This window comes from Paramisgurnus dabryanus, chromosome 15 (assembly GCF_030506205.2).
Source record: "Paramisgurnus dabryanus chromosome 15, PD_genome_1.1, whole genome shotgun sequence".
NCBI classification, from domain to species: Eukaryota; Metazoa; Chordata; class Actinopteri; order Cypriniformes; family Cobitidae; genus Paramisgurnus; species Paramisgurnus dabryanus.
In genome coordinates, this window is record NC_133351.1 from 24421512 (window position 1) to 24440669 (window position 19158).

Sequence of the window (19158 nt, forward strand, 5' to 3'; positions counted from 1 at the left end):
AATTATTTTTATAATGAAGCTGCTTATAAAACTAAACATGGTTTGATTACCTTTCCCACATGGAAAAATACTGTAGTACTTAATAGTATTACTATAGTAAACTGTAGTTAATTGTAGTATACTGTAATATATTACAGTAATAAAAAAACTTGTTAACTTGTTCATGTATACAATAATATTCTGTATTAACTGTAAGGAATTCTTAAACTCTACTTTAATATTTACTATGTAAATTAAGATTTTTGCTATACCTTTTTTTCATGTGGTTTTGTATAGTTTTTCTACAAATGTCATATTTGAACTAAAGTAATTAAGTACAATAATGGAGAAATGTAGTTTTTTGGCTTCTGTAGTTACTAAGAGATGTAATTCCACCTACATTATAAGGAGGGCGCTAGTGGGCTTTATAAATATTAATGATAGGACGCCATCTCGTGGCCTTCACGAACGTGATCGTTAGTCGGGCCAAGCAGACTAAACAACACGTGAGGAATAACATTGTCTAAGCAGTTAATCTGTAAGTATTAAAATGTACAAAACAAGTTCTTTTTACAAAATATGATACGATTAAGTAATTCTGAAATAATTTCTACTGAAGAAAATTAAATACATATTGAGACGAAAATGAAGGGTTAACGTTACAGACAGTAACTTATCTCACTTACAATGGTTACCGGTATTTACAAAATCTGCAAAATGTGTTTTTGTTAAAGAAGTTATGTAATTATAAAACCCATTTATTATTTCAACATTAATAAAAATGTTTAAATAATTATTTCTAGTCAGAATGCTTTGGCCGAAGTTGGCTAAAAATGCAAACAGTTACTTTACTGTGCGGTTTAACTAGCATAACCGACATTACAAGGGTATGACAACAAAGCTGAAAGACTGAATATAACCTCAGACAATGTAACTACTATTACACCAGTCTATTACACTAAAATAACTTTAGCTGAGCTTTCACAGACTGGGTCTCAGTTCATGCTGGTCTAAACAGGTTTTAAGCAGTGGGGAACTGCATGAATTGCATCGTAAGGTAGTGAAGTAAAAGCTTACCCACCCCAAAAAACACACTTTGATAAAGTACAAATACTTGAAAATTTTAACTATTACATACTATTTTGTACCCTTGATATAATATGTTGTGTGAATTGGTTCATGTGCAGTTCATTCAAGTGCTTTTCTGTAACCACATTTTTGTAAGGGACTGGTATTTTATTATTTTTTGCTATATTTTAACATTTTATTAGAGTAAAAATGCTGTCTTGATTTTAATCTTGTACTATGTTCTCACTGTGTCACACAGGAGTCAGGACCAAGAATCAAAGATATGTCATGAAGACTCTGTCTCATGTTAAGGGGCTTTGACCAATCAGAAGCCAGTGCAAAGGTATTTACCAGCCTGTCGTTTCTCTTCTTCCTGTCGTTCTCTCTGAAGCCGTTCAAGCAGCCTCCTCTTCTCCTCCTGTTGCCTTCGTTCTCTGTTCTTCTCTGCCTGTTCTCTCCTCTGTCTCTCCATCTCCTCCTCTTGTCGCCTCCGTCTCTCCTCCTCTTCTCGAATCTTTCGTAACCTGTGCACATATTGCACTGAGAATTGCTATCTGATGTCTGTGTGTAATAAATAGTGTTTGTATGAAAACATGTCTAGTTGTAAAACCTTGTTTCCTCTGCTCTCCTGTTCTGTTCTTCTTCCAGTTCCATCCTCATCCTCTCTTCTATTGCCTCTTTTTCTTGCTCTCTCTTCTTTTCTTCCTCTTTCTCCCTCCGTTTTCTCTCCACCTCCAGACGCCGCCGTTCGGCCTTTTCAGCCAGCGCTGCAGCTTTTGTGTCTGTTTGGTTTTTTAGATTGGGCTTCTCACTGATTTTAACCTAACAGTGGCATTAATGTACAGCATGAATATCAGTAGGGCCCTATAAAATCCGTTTTATTTTTTCCCAAATTCCGTTTTATTTTTTCCCAAATTCCGTTTTCTCAGTTTTAATTTTTGCAGATTCCGTTTTATCCATTTTAATTTTTGGCAATTATGTTTTTTTTTACCCTTTACTGATATTTTTGTCATAAAAAGCGTGTGCCTTTAATGTTAATGATTAAAATGTAAATGATTTGGGAAAAACTGGATAACACGATTACTTAATGACTGTAAAACAGGCACATACACACGCACACACACACACGCGTGCGCGCACACACAACTCAATTCAATGCATTGTTTAGTGTTGTTGCAGAAGGCTACAACAGGTGATTCCGTGTAAATTTGCCAATTCCGCGATTCCGTCCGCGATTCCGTGATCGCGGAAATTATAGGGCCCTATGCATCCTGGGCGGCTTGCAGAGGTGGGCTGGAGCGCGGTTAACTTGGACTCGGGGAGGAAGGCGCAGTGTGATCGAAAAAGGATGGACGTCAATTGCGCGACTACACCATTTTTAACATTTTTTTTTTTTTAACTTTTAAATAAAGTTTGAGGCAAATAGTGCGTCATTCACATGACCCAAAGTCTTTGCATTGACTTTGTCTGTAATGTACTCGCGTTACTCGCTTAAGATAACTTGCGGGATTTAATTGTGTGTTATGCACATTTTTGCTTGAGTTGAATATTTTTAACTTGCGTGAAGACGCGTTTCAGGTGAATAGTGTGTGGTTTCACGACAATTGCGCCTCTCAATTTGCATCATTTGAAGCGCGAGTTTGTGTCCGTTTGCGTCTTTGCATTGATTTTGTATGTAATCTACTCGCAAATCGTTGAATTTGTGTTTGGTGTGTATGCCCCATGAGTTTCTCGCACTGTAATGCAGCTTTCACATAGGACGCGGTGTGCGCTGCGCTCGCCGTTGGGTTCCGCGCAGGCAAGCGATTTGTGCTCTGATGGCCAGACCAAAGTAGGCAGGGTTTTCAATAAATTACTAAAATGTTTATATTTGCGTTAAATAGTCTATGAGGAATACAGAGACTGATGTTGCTCGTCTCCATTTCACGCAATTTTAAGCTGCCTACCTACAACAAGCTACTTGACCTAAAAAACACCTGACATGCCAACCTGAATTGCTACGTGTTTCCATGACACGGCTTTCCTTCCGATGTCTCTGTTGGAGCATAAACGTGTATTATACAGCTCTGAGATTTCCGAGTATAAGCTTTCGTCCATTTTGCTTGTTTGGATGCCCCGTTTCTATTGGCCACGCGGGTAATCGTCACGAAGCGCAGCGCAAAAGTTAAACTATTTTGAACTTTAACCACGGCGTGAGCGCTTTGCTTGGCGCAACAAAAAAAAACGCCCTCGCGTGGTGCAAGCCATTGAAATGAAGCAGCACAGGCCGCATCCTATGTGAACCGCATCCTATGTGAAAGCCGCATAATGCATAAATGTATAGTTTATAAATCTGCATTTCATTTCTATACTTAATAATTAACTTCATTTAAAGGACCCTAGTGGAATTATTGAATTCTCAGAAATATTCAATACTCACCTTGTTGCTTGACTCAGTTTTGGGTGGGTCTGAGGTAGGATGTTGTGTTGACTGAGGTGGTAAGTGGATGAGGGACAGGGATGCTGGACTGCATGGACCACATTGGGACACCGTTCCCACTGAGGTTGTCCTGCTCTGTGAGAGTCTATGTGTGCTGGAATGTGACTGTGCTGTAAGCTGTGAGTACTGGGATCTGTGGGTGCTGTGAACTGATATGGGAGAATCCTGTGCTTCTTGCATCTCTGTACAGACCGAGTCAGCATCCGTGTCATCCCCAGTTTCAGTATAGTTGTGCTCTTGTGTAACACTGTTGTCCAGTTCATCATCCTCTGTATTATAGGGTGAAATCTCTCTCTCATAAGTCTCATAGGTCTCTCTCTCAGGCTTATCCACTTGATTTGCTATCCGTTCAGTTTCTTGTGGCCGAGGTTTTCCTAAAGCGTTACATTGAAATGACTCTTTCTTATTGACTTATAATCATTTACTCCATACACTAATAAATGCTAGGTTATTTTCAACCCAGCATTGGGTCAAAAATGGACAAACTGCTGGGTAGTGATCATTGTTGAAGAATTACCCAAGAAAGCTTTTAAGTAGGGGTGGGAAAAAAAATCGATTCTTAGATGAATCGCGATTCGGACGTGGGCCGATTCTGAATCGATTCACAAATGTCAAGAATCGATTCTTAAATGTTAGTTTACAAATAATAACGTCACGTTATCAGAACCAAAAGGCGGAACTCAACTGGGGGAGCGGTGATGCACATGGACAACTTAAGAGAGCGCGCACTGCACGAGCGCATAGCGGAGCTTACAAGAGCAGAAGAGAAAGAACACTTTAAATGCTTGTAGGATTATACTGCATATATCTCTACATTGAATTTAAGGCTGTCACCATTACTCTATTCTTTTTGAGGAGTTTTAAAAAAAATCCTTGAGTACATGTCGAGTACTCCTTAAAATAGCGGAGATGCGGTTTAGTGAATATTACAACAGTATCAGAAGGATACAAATCAGCGCTACGCTGCCTCTCTCTCTCTCGTTTGCTCGCTCACACACACATCATGGCGTGCGTGTGGATCACTCCTGCGTGAGGAAATAATGCGCATCCTTGTGAATTTTAGAAGTTAAAGACGACTGAGCTGCAGTGGCCTGGCAAAACACATTTGAGAAGAAAGGCGCAGCAACTCAAAAAGACCTGCGTGTTTCACAATTACTCTTTAAGACCATAATGACAATTTCGCGCGTGGAGCAGCAGTTAAATTATGTGCGATCTACCGGCATTGCCTTTGCGATCGACGTATTGGACACCCCTGCCCTAAACCATCCGCTGACTGTTTATATATAACATGAATATACTTCTGTAAAAATATGCACATAGTTTGTTATTCAGTCGCTGGGTGTGCTGCATAATATAAATACAGTAATACTGCCAATCACTGTGTATAATGATGATGATTAGACGCTTAACATTAGTCAGTTTGTGGAAGTTAATGCCAGTTAACATATAGAATTAATATGTCACGTTTAATTACTATTTTTACTGGGTTTAATTGGTCTTACAACAGAAACAGGACATATATGAATATAAGAATTACATTATTTATCCCTTAGTTGCATTAAAGTACAGTATGTGACAGTTCAGACTAGTAGCAAAAGCGCAAACATTAACCTGGCTTTGAGAGCAAATGTGACGTAATGACGTCACAGATATGCAAATTAGTACGTCAAGAATCGATTCGGAATCGAATCGGGACACTAAGAATCGATTCTGAATCGATTCATGAGGGTCCAAGCGATTCCCACCCCTACTTTTAAGAACAGTTTACATAGAAAATCCATTCTATAAATAAGGCCTATTAATATCTCTACACAAACGTACCTACAACAAAGGCTGGTTGACCTTTTTTCTTCTTTTTAACCTTTACTTTTGGGTCCTGTGATTCTGTAACCTCTACCTTCTTTTCCTCAGTCATTTCCTTATTTTTCTTTTTCTTCTGGAAAGTAAAAAAAAATATTGGCAGTTTCACGCATTACATAAAACTGCAAGCAGGAGATGAAAGCAGATGTGATGTGATATGTGCTAATACGTAACTCACTGGCTTTGAGGTTGCAGAGGTGTCGTTGAAGGCCCTGCTATTCTGCGTCTCATCGTTTTTATCAATTTGAACAGTCTTCCTCTTTGGTTTGCCAGTTTGCTTGTTTATCTTTTTATTTTTCTTTACGTTCTCCAGCAGTTTGTATTCTGCGTCTTCTGTCCCACCTGCATTCTTAGAATGACCCTTGCTGTCAAAACCAAAAAATGATATCAAACAAAATCAACTGGCAGGAAGTGTCAGAAACTCAAAAGTCGGGTGTTGCGGTTAAGATAGGCCTAGGTGGAGTGAGAAGCGAGTGGGAGAGATTTACTGATAAGAGCTCAGATGTGAAGGGATACCAATTTAATCTCCTCTCAGCTTTCTCACCGCATACAGGGGCCTGAGAAGGGTTTTGCTTGAAATTTGAGCTGTAATGAATAAGCGCTAGAGAGCAGGGCGGATGGAGTGACAAGACGGGGCGAGAGTGGAATGCAAACAGGGATTCGACAGGATATTAATGAGTCTCAAAACCCATGGAGCCAGGCTGGTCGACCTCTGTGTGACCTCTGACCTGAAACCGCAACCTGGTTTGTGTATACCCAAAACACAACAGGAATGCAAGCAAGCTGATGATTAAAGAGCTGATAAAGTGGCGGAAAACAAGGGGTGATGGGGGGTTAAAACTAATAAGGAATTTTGGAAAATTAGTAGGACGTTTAGAATTGATTGGCCAGAAATGAGTCTCATATTTATTAAGAAATCATCCAACGCTCTTTGATAAATGCTTAGAAGGACTATAATTACACATTATGGATACTATACTAACTATAGCCCATTTTGCAACAAAACAAAATCATTTATGTGGAAAACAAGGGTTACATGTGCACTGCATGCAACCATGTCAATCATACTTACTTAACCTCACCAAACACATAATTTTTTTTATAAACACAAACACAACTGAGACTCACGCTGCCTTCACTGGTAATCCTGTCTGGATTTCTGCCTGTCCATGAGTAGAGAGAGATTCCCCTGATGTATCCGTTGTGGGAGTGAATTGTGTTGATTTTGGGCTGATAGCAGGGGCTGCACCTTTGGACTTCCTTGACCCAAGTGTCACCCCTGTTTCCGGCTGTAAAGTTGTTGTCTTTCTTTGCACTGCAGTGGTCCCCTCCCCTAAAGAGAGAATCACATTGCTTAACTATTCCTTAACTATACAGGATTGTTGTAAGTTTAGATAAAACACCTGAATTGGGGGTTGGAACAAGTGAGAGAATTGGTAGCTTTTGGGGTAGTCTACTCTGTATGATCAGTTGCTAAAGAAAGTTTTTGTAAACCCTAATTTCTTATAACTAAATTTTTTGGGATGCATTCTGCTAACATGCTATGTTGGTCTTTTTAGACTGGTCATCACCAGCATAATTGGTTTGTGTTGTCCACACCTGACTTTTAACTAGCTTGACCAGCAAGACTACTGTGGTCAACTGTCTTTATCACTTTGCTGGTGGATAGCATGGCTATGCTGGTTGAGATAGATGCAATATGCACACTCAAAAAATGGCTGGGTTATTTTTGCCCCATAATGGGTAAATGATGGACAGAACACACCACTGGGTTAAAATTGATCCAATTCTGTTTTTTTTAACCTATAGGGTTATTATACCCCATGTTGCATAGAAATTATCCAACTTTGGGACATTAGTCCAGCATGGGGTAATTTTACCCAGTATAGTGTGTTTTGTCCAATATTTACCCATTAAAAATAAAAAAATATGGAGGGCTAAAAATATCTTTACAGTTGTCCAAATGAAGTCCTAGCAACACACATTACAATTGATAAATACATTTTTTATATATTTAAAGTAGGGAAAAAAAATCTTTATTTAAGATAATATCCATACAATGTATTGTTGACTATTGCTACAAATATACCTGTGCTAATTATTTTGATTTTGGTTTTGTGGTCCAGGGTCACATAGTTGTCAGTTTTTAAACATATTTTATTATAAATGAATTACATTTTGCAAACATAAAGTATTGATGATTGCATATTATATATCGCATTATTTCCCTAATTTTGTGTTCTTCACTTTTTGGAAATGGAAAGGTTTAATGGCTGAATTTTATACTATATCATAAATAACTCATTCTGTGCTGTGTTTACCTCGTCTGCCGGGCCGATGAGTTATAGAGCGACTTTGTTCCTCTATTGTCTCCTCAGGTAAATAGACCTTAGAGATAGGGATTGAGCAGATTAATGGATAACTCGTAATCTTATATTAAACAGTGTACAGGTGGAATAAGAGGACGTACCTCTTCCTTCTGATTTTTGCCAGAGCTTAAATAAACTTTCCTCTTGGGATAAGTCTGCTTAACATGGGAATCGTTCTATATACACATGTAAAAAAAGTCTTGATTGCAATTAACCCAAAATCAGTCATCATGAAACTCAACTGTGTCATGTGATTTGTTAGCGGCAGATGTTTAAGTTTCATAATTATATTAAAGCATGCTAAATGGTTTACATTTGAAAGAAAAAAAAAACTTACCTGTCCCTCCTGAATTCTTTCATTGTCTGGGTGTAAATCATTATCATTCCTTTTGGCATTAGTCTTTTTTGTTTTGGGATTGACTCTAACCCCCTACAGAAAACAGCACCTGTTATTGTGATTTCAACTGAATTGCATATCCTGTAGGTCTTACATTGTCTGAAGATGTTGTATGATTTAGAGATTATACCAAGACTTCCTGGTCACAGATGTTGAATCGTATAATAGCTTGTAATAATACAGGTGCAGGAAGAAGACTTACCTGTTCCTTCTGAATTATTTCAGTGTCAGAGCCTAAATGTTTCTTCCTCTTGGCCTTAGTCTGCCTGGCTCGAGAACTGATCTTAAACATCTACAAAAACATCACCTCATACGATTTATTAATCAACTATTACATAGTTGCAGTATATCTTTGGTTTCATAAAGGTCCTTAAAGTGCACATACTGTATAAATTTTTACAGGACGTAATATAAGTCTCATATATAATATAAGATCTGATTCTTGTGAATACAGCCTGAGACAATAGTATCTTTATTTGCATTAGTGCTACAACGTTCTAACAAACACATTTAAAAAATCTTTTGGGTAAAATTAGAAAGGTCAGCAAGTGGCCGTGGGCGTGGCTTTGTTAGTGTGACATCACATTAACAAGAGAACCAAAAGAGCATCTCTATCGAGACTGCTCTGGTTTAATTGGAATTTAAAAAAGGAGGAGTGGGTGGGTTTTTTGTTGGGTGGTTGTGTTCACACACTGCAACACCTATTTATGCCCAAACACCTTGTAAAAGTTTTTTTTTGTATAATATGGGACCCTTAAGAGTTTCTGGCACTTAGTTAACCTTTGCTGATCTCATAATGGTGTGTTACATGTGAAAGAGATTGACTCGCCTGTGTCTTCTGATTTACTGCATTGTCAGAGCCAAAATAATTCTCATCGTCCTCTGCATTATTTGCATGAGCATACACAAAAAACACCTATAGAATATAAACATGTTGTCTTTGTCCCATTTGTATCCTTATCAGACATATTATTAATAAAATCAACAAGATGTATATTTATTATAAGTTATAATATTATTTTGGAGATATTTTATAATTTAGTGTTAAAAGACATTTCAAGTATTTAAAAAAAATGCATTAATGTTTTAAAAATGTTTTAATAGTATTGTCTTTTTAAAATGCTTGATGTAGAATGCTAAATTATATTACAATTATTTTTTTGTCCTTTACTTTCTATTGAACCCTGTTGTGCTTTAACATTTCTCACTTAAAAAAATAGTATGTTTTGACATAATTTTGGAAATCATGTCATAAGTGTTTATAACCTGTTGCTCAAACAGAAATAGCCTTGATCAGTCTTTAGTGGTTATTATGCATATATTGGCCTGTTGGTCAGCTTTGTAAATTAATTTCAAAATATTGTGCTAAATGGTGTAGTTAGTTGAAAATGTAGACTCACCGGTGACTTGTCACAGACTTCATTATCAGAGCCTAAATATTCCTCCTCATCTTCCTCCTGTTCCTCCTCTTCCTCATCCTGCTCCTCCTCCTCATCTTCCTCCTGTTCCTCCTCTTCCTTGTCCTGCTCCTCCTCCTCATCTTCCTCCTGTTCCTCCTCATCCGGCTCCTCCTCCTGAGTGTTGGTCTTTATAGGTGTGTTAACAGTAAATACATACAAAACAACACTACTTTACAAATTTTATTGTGATTGTCACAAAGTCTTTTGAGCTCAGTATAAAGAGGATTTGGGCTCATGATATAAGCATGTTAAACAGTGTATAGGTGGAAGAAAACTCACCTGTGTCTTTACAATGTTGCATGATCCAAACATTTTCTCAACCCTTTTGACTTTAATCCGCTTTGCAGGTTGATTGACCACAAACACCTACAGAAAACATCATCACTCACACAAAACCAAGGTATTTCTTGTAGTTCAGGCTTATAGAAAATTAAGGCTTTCTGTTCACAAAAGTTGAAGTTCAGGTCAACATCCTACAGAAAATGTCTCATTACTTAAGACTACAAAGTTCTTTTTATACATCGCTCTGAACAATGTTCAACATCACTGGAAAGTCAAACACCAATGATGCCAAAAAGGCACATAAAGGAATAGTTCACCCCAAAATGAAAATTTGGTTTTAATTTACTCACCCTCATGTCGTTCTAGACCTTTATCAATGTCTTTTTTCTGATGAACACAAAAGAAGAAATTCTGATAAATGATGGTAAGCACACAGCTGGTGGAAACAATTGAGTTCACAGTAGGAAAAACAAATCCCATGTAATTGAATGGGAACCGTCAACTAATATTTTATCGAATTATCTTCATCATCATTTATCACAATACTTCCATAGGGTTTGTTTTTCCTACTATGACAGTCAATAGTTTCCACCATCCGTGTTCTTATCATCATTTATCAAAATATCTTCTTTTGTGAAGAAAAATGTCTTAAAGTTCATACATGTCTAAAACAACATGAGGATTAGAAAATAATGACAGAATTGTCAGTTTTTTGGTTAAACTATCCCTTTAACTATCCTTCAATTCTTAAAAAAAAGCAACAAATATAACAAACGTATCATCTTACTTTCTCAATGAATTAATAACTATATTTGATCAATGCATGCTGAGTTTAAACTTTACTCAAATAACATTCAGTAAGCGTGTTGGCTTTTTATAACGTTAAAGGTCCCGTTCTTTCTGTGTTTTTGAAGCTTTGATTGTGTTTACAGTGCGCAATATATCATGTGTTCATGTTTCACGTGTAAAAAACGCGGTATTTTTCACACAATTTACATCAGTATAGCGCTGTTTTCAATGTCCTAAAACAGGCTGATGTCTTCCTTGTTCTATGAAGTCCCTCCCTCAGAAATAATATGTATCTAGTTCTGATTGTGTAGTTTGTTTTGTGTGTTGTGATTCGACAGCAGCTTAGCTTAGCAGAGCCGTTTGAATCAAAGCCAGAGCATGTGAGCGGTGCGGAGCGGGAGCGGAACGTTGAGCGGTGTGGTAATATTTCCATCAGAGCGCAGAGCGCATTTCCGAAATTTCCGCTCCGCTCGCTCAATACGCTCAGCACCGCTCGCTCATCCCAGAATGCCCTTTGGTAATTTGCTAGTTCGAGAATCTGTAAAAACGGCTGCAACAAGTTATGGAGTTCAAATATTGTTTTAAAGTAGTCGCCAGCCTTATATAGAAATGAAAGAAATGAAACTAAGATGACAGAATAACTGAAGCGTCGTCTGCATCTAGATGCAGTTTTACTTTAATCTAACTGATCAACACAAATACAAAGCGCCAAAATATAACTGATTGCTTACCAGCATTAAAACCACTTAAAATAAAAACCTTTATAGTTCTCCGCTCCGTGGATGAGGAAGCTTCAGCCAAAAACGCCTGTGCCTTTAGTATTAACTGACTGAACACTTGACTCTTCCCTGGACATTTAGATATTATTTTCTTCATCAACAGTATCTGCGTGGAACATTATAAACATTGATGATAATCTGCCGACTCGACTGATTCAGCACGTCCTCTATTTTACAGAGAGTCCGCTTAATTAACGGCTTTTCGTTCGGTCTGTGTGAGCTAAACATTTTTGTTCTGTAATTTGTTCTCGTATAGGCTATATTTCTACATATTTTCGACCAAGTAACACTCGGGATAAAATGTAAGTTGTTTTAGATAGCATTTAAGCTTGTTCTGAAATGATGACAAATCAGTCTGACTAAAATGATCTATCCAGATTAATTTATTTAGTTAATTTATCTACTAATATACTATTGAGAATGCCATAAATAAATACTCATGGCCTTCTGTATTGCATTCGTTTTGTACATTTACAGGTTCATAAATACGGTCTAATTTTAATTTCTTTAAGACACAGCTGTGTTCTGTATTTACTGATGCACTGTAAATTCGCACTTAAAAAACCTTCTTGTTAAGAAACTGTTCTTCAATTTATTTTAGTTTTTTTAAATAATATATTTATATAAAAGTATAGTTTATTAATCTTTTTCTCATAAGGGGAACGAATTATTATAATATTTCGTAATTACGTATTACATTTATTATTACTTAAAATTGTGAATTAGTAAAACATGTGGATGTCGTGGAAACAAATTGTTAATTTGAATTATATCCAGAGCTCCGTATCAGTTAAACTAGGTCTAATAGCCAACACATAACTGCGATTTATCAGCTAATACTTTAATTAAATGCAATTATCCAAGAACGTCAGTACAGAAAACAATTAGGCTTACTAAATTTTTTTATGTCGGAGCGGGATCTGAGCGGGAATTGGTTTATTTGTGAGCGTGAGCGGAAAGTTAACGGAGCGCTTGCTTGGGCGGTGAGCGACTGAGTGGAGCGCTTGAACAGTAGAGCGGAATATTTAGTTGAGCGTCACACCGCTCTGCTTCGCTCACATGCTCTGATCAAAGCTGGCGACTGACCTATTCCTGTGGGCGGAGTTTAGTAAAAAACTGTTTTATTGACGTCATTCAACAAGGAAGTAGAGGACTGTAGTCCAAACTGGCGTTTGCGATAGGCTTTGAAAGGCGAATTCTGTTAAAGAAAATATATCGTCTGGAAGTGAACATTGAGGTTTATCATTTTGCAGGTATTGTTTATAGACTAACAGCAACGTTACTCACTAACTAAAGTTTGAAAAATAGGATCAGAAAGAACATGACCTTTAAAATTGTCCAAACAACACCAATTAGAAGGAAAATCAGAAATGCAGTTGACTGTAAGTCAGAGTGAATGGTCTGACGTTGGTTTTAAGGTGCTGTGGTGCACTGAAATGTACCTCAAGGTAAATTTCATTATTGAAGTGTCCCTTACTCTCAGTGATATACTGTAGTGAGAGGTTTGATGCTTTAGGTATAATACAGGGTTAAAGGTCATACCTCATGAGTAGAGTCTAACTGCTCCTTGTTAAAAGTAGTTGCTTCTGTATTATGTGTGGTGTTGTCCCCTGTTAAGAAATTAAAAGCTTTATGAGAATTTTGTGGTAGTGCTATGTTTTAATAAGAAAGCCATTCATATTTTATATTTCCTGACAACAGTTTGGAAACTGTGCCTCAGTGGCACTGTCTAGCATTAACTCAGCGACAAAACCAATGACATGAGTTTGATGCGTTTGACCAATGAAACCACTAGAATAGTCTGATAAGTATATTATTATTCAAAATTCCACCAGGGGGCAGAAGTAAGTCAGGCCCATCCCAAGCACGTTTACCCAAAATTCCTTAGCAGCACATGAAAACAGTAAGTTTTTCAGTGGTCCAAATCTACACAGTAGCATGTTTACATGTCCACTTCATTTCTCAGTCATATCTTCTTTATAATTAATAGTTTTTTTGGTACTCTGGTAGGTTAAGGTTGTAGAACAAAGTTCTCTGGTTGCAAATGTTCATTGTATTCATCTCAAACAGAAATCTGACGTCAGATATCGGTCTAATATACTTTCTCATTAAACCATGATGCAGTGCCGTGCTGTAGGATCTGCTGTTTTCTTTATGTCATAATAATAATAATAATAATACATTTTATTTATAACGCACTTTTCATCACAGATCTCAAAGTGCTACAGGATAAGAACAATAAAAATGAGAAGAAACAATTAAAAATACTTCTAAAGAGAATTAAAAGCTTTGTTAAAAAGAAAATGTGAGGGTCTCTCTGGATCAGAGCCTGAGCATCCAGCGAGTGGCAGCGGACACAGAGCGGCCAGTTATTCTTCACCAGCCAATGGTGGTTTATTTTTCAGCAGATCTGTCTGCTTAATGGGTTCCAACACTGCTTTGATGTCAATGAGGCGTGTGTAGACTAGATAGACAGGGGGGCGGGGAAAGACCCTCACATTTCTGTCTGTAAGACTTTCTGAGCGTAGCAGCGACCTCATCCTCAGGAGAGAAGGGCTGCATTTTCTTCACATTCTTTGTGAGCACTGTGAGTGAGACCTCTGCTCTATCTCTGTACGCCCCACACACCCTTCCTCGCCCTCTGATCTTACCCACCTAACAACAGCAATCATTCATCCTGCATGACACAAATCCTGCGTAAAAGCAAGAAAAACACTCTTCTTGTTGTTCTCTTTCATTTCTCATTCGCTCTCTTTGTATTTCTTTTGTCAGAGCCCCTGCTAAACTTAGCCTATACTGGGGTTTAAACTGGACTGGCACTTGTATTTTCACATATTTTTTCAAATCAAACACAAGCATACTTCATATTATATATTCAATAATCAAAAATAAATTATACATCATATTATAAATCTTACATCAGTGTTAGCTCCGCTAATCTGAACAACAGTGGACAAATTGGCATGTAATATGTGCTGCAGTAGTTGACAATGCTTAGGCCCAGTGGCGTGTTTACCCACAACGCAATCCATGCAATTGCGTGGGGCCCCGCAGGCTTGGGGGGCCCCCTACTGGCCACAAGGTGTGCGAAAGTATGTTTCGTTTATTCAGACCCAAATCTAAGGTACAGATAAAGCACTCGCGAACGAGAGATGTATAATATTTGCACGCATCCTCGCGAGGCACATATAGGCTACTTCATGAGCGAAACTCTATGAGAAAGCGCACATCTACTCAGCGCGCACAAATGCAGCCACACAAGTGCTAGAATGAGCGCTCGCTTGACTATCTCTGTGCTCTCGTAACTGTACAACATTCACTCGATTGTCAAGTTTACTTTAAAGACTTTGGGCTTCACACCTGTGATTGGTGGTTTGTTCAGTGACACGTATCTTTTGTTCCACACTCGTACAGGTATAAACATGATAAAGACACCACGCAGGGGTTTAAATCACGTTGGAAATAGATAAATCATATTCTGTATCTCATCATTGTCATTAAAATCTCATCTTTAGTGTACGTCTAGTCTATATGCTTGTTGTGTCTCACAGTAAGTTTGTTTTTGCAATATGAACATTGAGTTTTATGTGATTCCCATCCATAAATTCAAGCAATAACCAACTTACAAAGTTGTTTGCTGGTGTTTGTTAGTTCAGTTTGTTAGATCAGTCTGAATCATAATTTAATGCTTCCTCTTCTTCCTCATTTAGTTTTTTTAGTAAGATGTCAGACACTGAAGTTGCCGTATTAATTACATTGTTTTAAATACATCCTATAAGACATTTGCAAGCAAAAGATATATCTGAGGTGTGTGAATTTTTTTTTTAAACCAAGAATTTTTGTCATACCAAACTGTAACAATTAAGTGTTATTTTAAGCAGTGTAACACAAAATAAACCCAGTTTATATATCTCACTTAATTCTATATACTGAATCTTATTGTTGTGCAATTCAAATGAAAAACCTTTGGCAATGCTGGGGCATGGGGGCCCGGTTCTTGTACTTTGCTAAGGGCCCCCAAAATGGTAACTGCTTAGGCCCTGTTTACACGAAAACGCTCGAGGGTGAAAACGTTAAAATATTTTATCGGATGTGCCTTTCGTTTACAAACACCAAAAAAAACACCAAAAAGTGAAACCACCCTTCTAGAGTGGAAATCTTAAAAACGCTTAACCACCATTGGCACCATTGCCAGTCATGTTCCATAAAGGGTAAAAACGCAAAAGTCTGCTCTCGGTGGCTCTCGTCGCATACGCGTTTACGTCACAGGCATGCATCATATCAGGAAAATAACAACAAACATGTTGGATTATTTCCATACGTAGGACCTTCAAGTTGCCAGAGAGTCTTTCCAGCAGTTGTACAAAATATTCAGAGCTAGTATTACTGATCAGAGAAGGTGCATTAATTACCTCTATCAAATTGTTGATGTGCCAATTTGTTGTCGGAGGCAAACCAGAAGGCTTTTGATGAGATCTGGGAGAACAAGGAAGAAGGTTGTACGCCCTTTCAAAATATGTGTTCTGCGCATCGAATGATCGTATGTGTATCACGTGTCTTGTCAAAATAAGTCTAAAGGGTTTATGATAAAAAAGTTGCTCGGGTTTGCCAGATACTCACATAATCTCATGCGTAATCAGAGTTTGCTGTTAAGGGAGTATCTTGGTGTATTTTGTGAACGTGAGCGTCTCTTTAATCATAAACGGTTTTGACGCATGTGTAGCAGGCACTTATTTTGACAAAACAAGTGATGCACATGGATCACATGACGCAAAAAAAAAACATATTTTGAAATCACGAGCAACACACATGACACTCTGAACACATATTTTGAATATGCGACCCTCGGATGAGCAGTCACGAGCCGCCACTAGTATGTAGATAAAAACTTCTAATTTTAAGGTAAAAAAAAACAATACATTTAATCTGGTAAGGTCTTTATTCACCACTGATAATATAGTTATGTATATTACATAGCATATCAAGAGAAACTTCTACAAGTTACACAATGCACCTTAAATGCCAATTGCATTAATCATTATTTAAATGAGATGTTGTCTCTGTGTAAATCATCAGCCAATTAAACAGAAAGCTCTATATTAGCCTTAAACCCAATAAATAAATGCTCCTAAAAAAACTAGTAGGAATTGAAAAATGAAATAGACTTAAGCATATTTTTTCTCTTATTTTTGCTGCTTTTTTAGTTTTTTTATACTGCTTGTAGAAGCCCTGTCTGTAAAAACCACTCATCTCCAGCATTCCAGACAACCCAGAATGCTGTGGGGTAACTGCACACTCTTTGCTATTTTCAGTGAACTACTTGTTAGCACAGTGTCAGCGTCGAGACAGGCGAGCATAAAACATCTCAGAATAAGCCCGAGGACACACGTATTGGCGTTTGGTGTTAGGTAACATAAAAGGCTGTCTTCAGTATACTGTCTGTTAATGGATGATTTACCAGCAATGAACGCAATGTCGGGCAATTCTGTAGACCCAACGTCACTAAAAATAGGCTACTTCTTATCTTGTTATGTAAACTAACACTATGAGACCAATAGCAATTGCTCACTTTGACATTATAGAAAATACTGCGATTGTTTTATGGTGGAATGATGACATCAGATGGTAATACCTTGATACATAATGGATACATTTTATGGTACTGGCTGATTCACATTTTAAAATACCATGAACATGGTGATCAATGAATACTATTTTTTTATATAACTATTTTTTGTTATTGTGGACCTTATCCTTACCTTATCGTTTTGTATCCCCCCACCCACAAAGATGGATTTTAACTTCTAGATGGTCCTCCTATACAATAGACCACTGGTGGGTTTGGATGCTTTGTTATTGTTTCATGATAACCATTTGCTCAAAAAGTATTTAGAAAGCATGTTTCAGAAGAGGCCCAAATAAGAGGTAAGGGGGAATGAGAAGAGAACTCAGAGGATGGAGGAGGGGGTTTGCTGGACCGAGGAGGGTCGGTGGGGGTTGAGTTTCTGACCAGTGACAGGATAAAGGAAACAGAGCAGTTCCAGAGGTCGGCTTGAGAAAACACAGCCTCTGTCAGTCACACAGACTCCTGGGCCAGGATTAGGCCTCAGCCTGAGGGGGGATCGGGTTTCTCTGTCCGGGATACCTCACTACTACAAACCACTAGCAGATGTGGAGCAGCCAGCAGAACGGTGGGAGGGGGTGGTGTGCATTTAAATGCATGTTTGTGTTTTGGTGCACTGTACTATTTTTCACTCGTAATTGAATTGTTGTTGTGTGAGATGAGTTATAAAAATGTGATGCATTTTTGAATCAAAAAAGCTTCTATAAAAAAGCTACTTTGGTGAACTTATACCACAGTCCATACCAGTACTTCAGCTGCAATAGCAAACACTGAACCAAACAGATAATAAAGGGAACACAAATAAAATAATCCATGTATACCTAGAGAAAAAAAATATAACTTTAAGTTTCATCTTTCATAGCACACAAGTTTAAATCAATCTATCCTCCAACCAGTTGTAGCCTAGTGGTTAGAGTGTTGGGCTTGTAACCCAAGTGTTGCCGGTTCGAGGCTCACGACCGGTGGGTTGCGACTGTGGTGCCCTTGAGCAAGGCACCTTAACCCTAATTGCTCCCCGGGCGCTGCAGGGATAGCTGCCCACTGCTCCGGGTGTTTGTGTGTTCACGACTTGCAGTGCGTGTGTTCACTATTCACTGGATGGGTTAAATGCAGAGGTCACATTCCAAGTATGGGTTACCATACATTGGCAAATACTCACTTCACTTCACTTCACCTATATGATTGTTTGGTTGTTTGTCCATTCCTCCCAATAATGCCCAACAGATGCGTTTTACAAAATTAGCACCTCTACCGGCAGAAGGTGAAACTTAGTATATTAGGGCAGTGGTTCTCAATTCCAGTCCTCGGGACCCCCCTCCAGAATGTTTTAGATGTCTCCTTATATGAAACACCTGATTCAGTTCATCAGCTTGTTAGTGTGTTAATTAAGGAGCCTGATGAGTGAAATCAGGTGTTTCATATAAGGAGACATCTAAAAAATTCTGGAGGGGGGTCCCGAGGACTGGAATTGAGAACCACTGTATTAGGGTCAGTGTTGGGTAAGTTACTCAAAAAAAGTAATTAATTACTAGTTACTAATTACATCTACAATAATGTAATCAGATTACTTTACAAATTACTCTCTCCAAAAAGTATTTAATTACTTACTAATTACTTTCTAAATCCTATTAGTACATGATACAAGAATAGGCTTGAAATGGCTTGAAAAAATTATATATAAAAGTACATCAATTATTCTGGTTCCACTTTAGGGTCCAATTCTCTCTATTAACTAACTTTTAACTACTTTTGCCTCAATATACTCCAACTACTGCTTATTAATAATAAAGAAGTTGTTAATTTTAAGTACTGGTAGAAATGGGGAGGGTTAAGGATGTAGAATGTTTTTTTTGCAGAATCAGGCATTAATATGTGCTATTAAGTATTAATAAACAGCCAACATCTCATTAATATCAATGCTAATAATCAACCAGTTTATAATGAGAATTGTAAACTAAAACCATGTTAAATCCACTATTGTATTATAGTATTTAGTTACATCCGAAGTAACTGTAATTAGATTACAAGAAAAATAAGAGTAATCCCTTACTTTACTTTTTCAAGGGAAAAGTA

At 37.7% G+C, this 19158-nt stretch overlaps 1 protein-coding gene across 2 annotated transcripts in view; it reads right to left on the reverse strand.

The window, feature by feature from the left end:
* kiaa2012 (KIAA2012 ortholog) overlaps positions 1 to 19158 on the reverse strand; it is a 41125-nt gene that overhangs the window by 2261 nt on the left and 19706 nt on the right. For both annotated transcript variants that reach the window (XM_073811994.1, XM_073811993.1), the window contains exons 15-27: positions 13005 to 13072; positions 9892 to 9978; positions 9553 to 9738; positions 8355 to 8444; positions 8093 to 8185; positions 7857 to 7931; positions 7708 to 7774; positions 6515 to 6719; positions 5565 to 5751; positions 5348 to 5462; positions 3467 to 3900; positions 1658 to 1869; positions 1399 to 1571 (exon numbers count right to left, since the gene is read on the reverse strand). In XM_073811994.1, the coding sequence (XP_073668095.1) occupies positions 1399 to 1571; positions 1658 to 1869; positions 3467 to 3900; positions 5348 to 5462; positions 5565 to 5751; positions 6515 to 6719; positions 7708 to 7774; positions 7857 to 7931; positions 8093 to 8185; positions 8355 to 8444; positions 9553 to 9738; positions 9892 to 9978; positions 13005 to 13072 (1992 nt within the window). The remainder of the gene's footprint in view (positions 1 to 1398; positions 1572 to 1657; positions 1870 to 3466; positions 3901 to 5347; positions 5463 to 5564; positions 5752 to 6514; positions 6720 to 7707; positions 7775 to 7856; positions 7932 to 8092; positions 8186 to 8354; positions 8445 to 9552; positions 9739 to 9891; positions 9979 to 13004; positions 13073 to 19158) is intronic.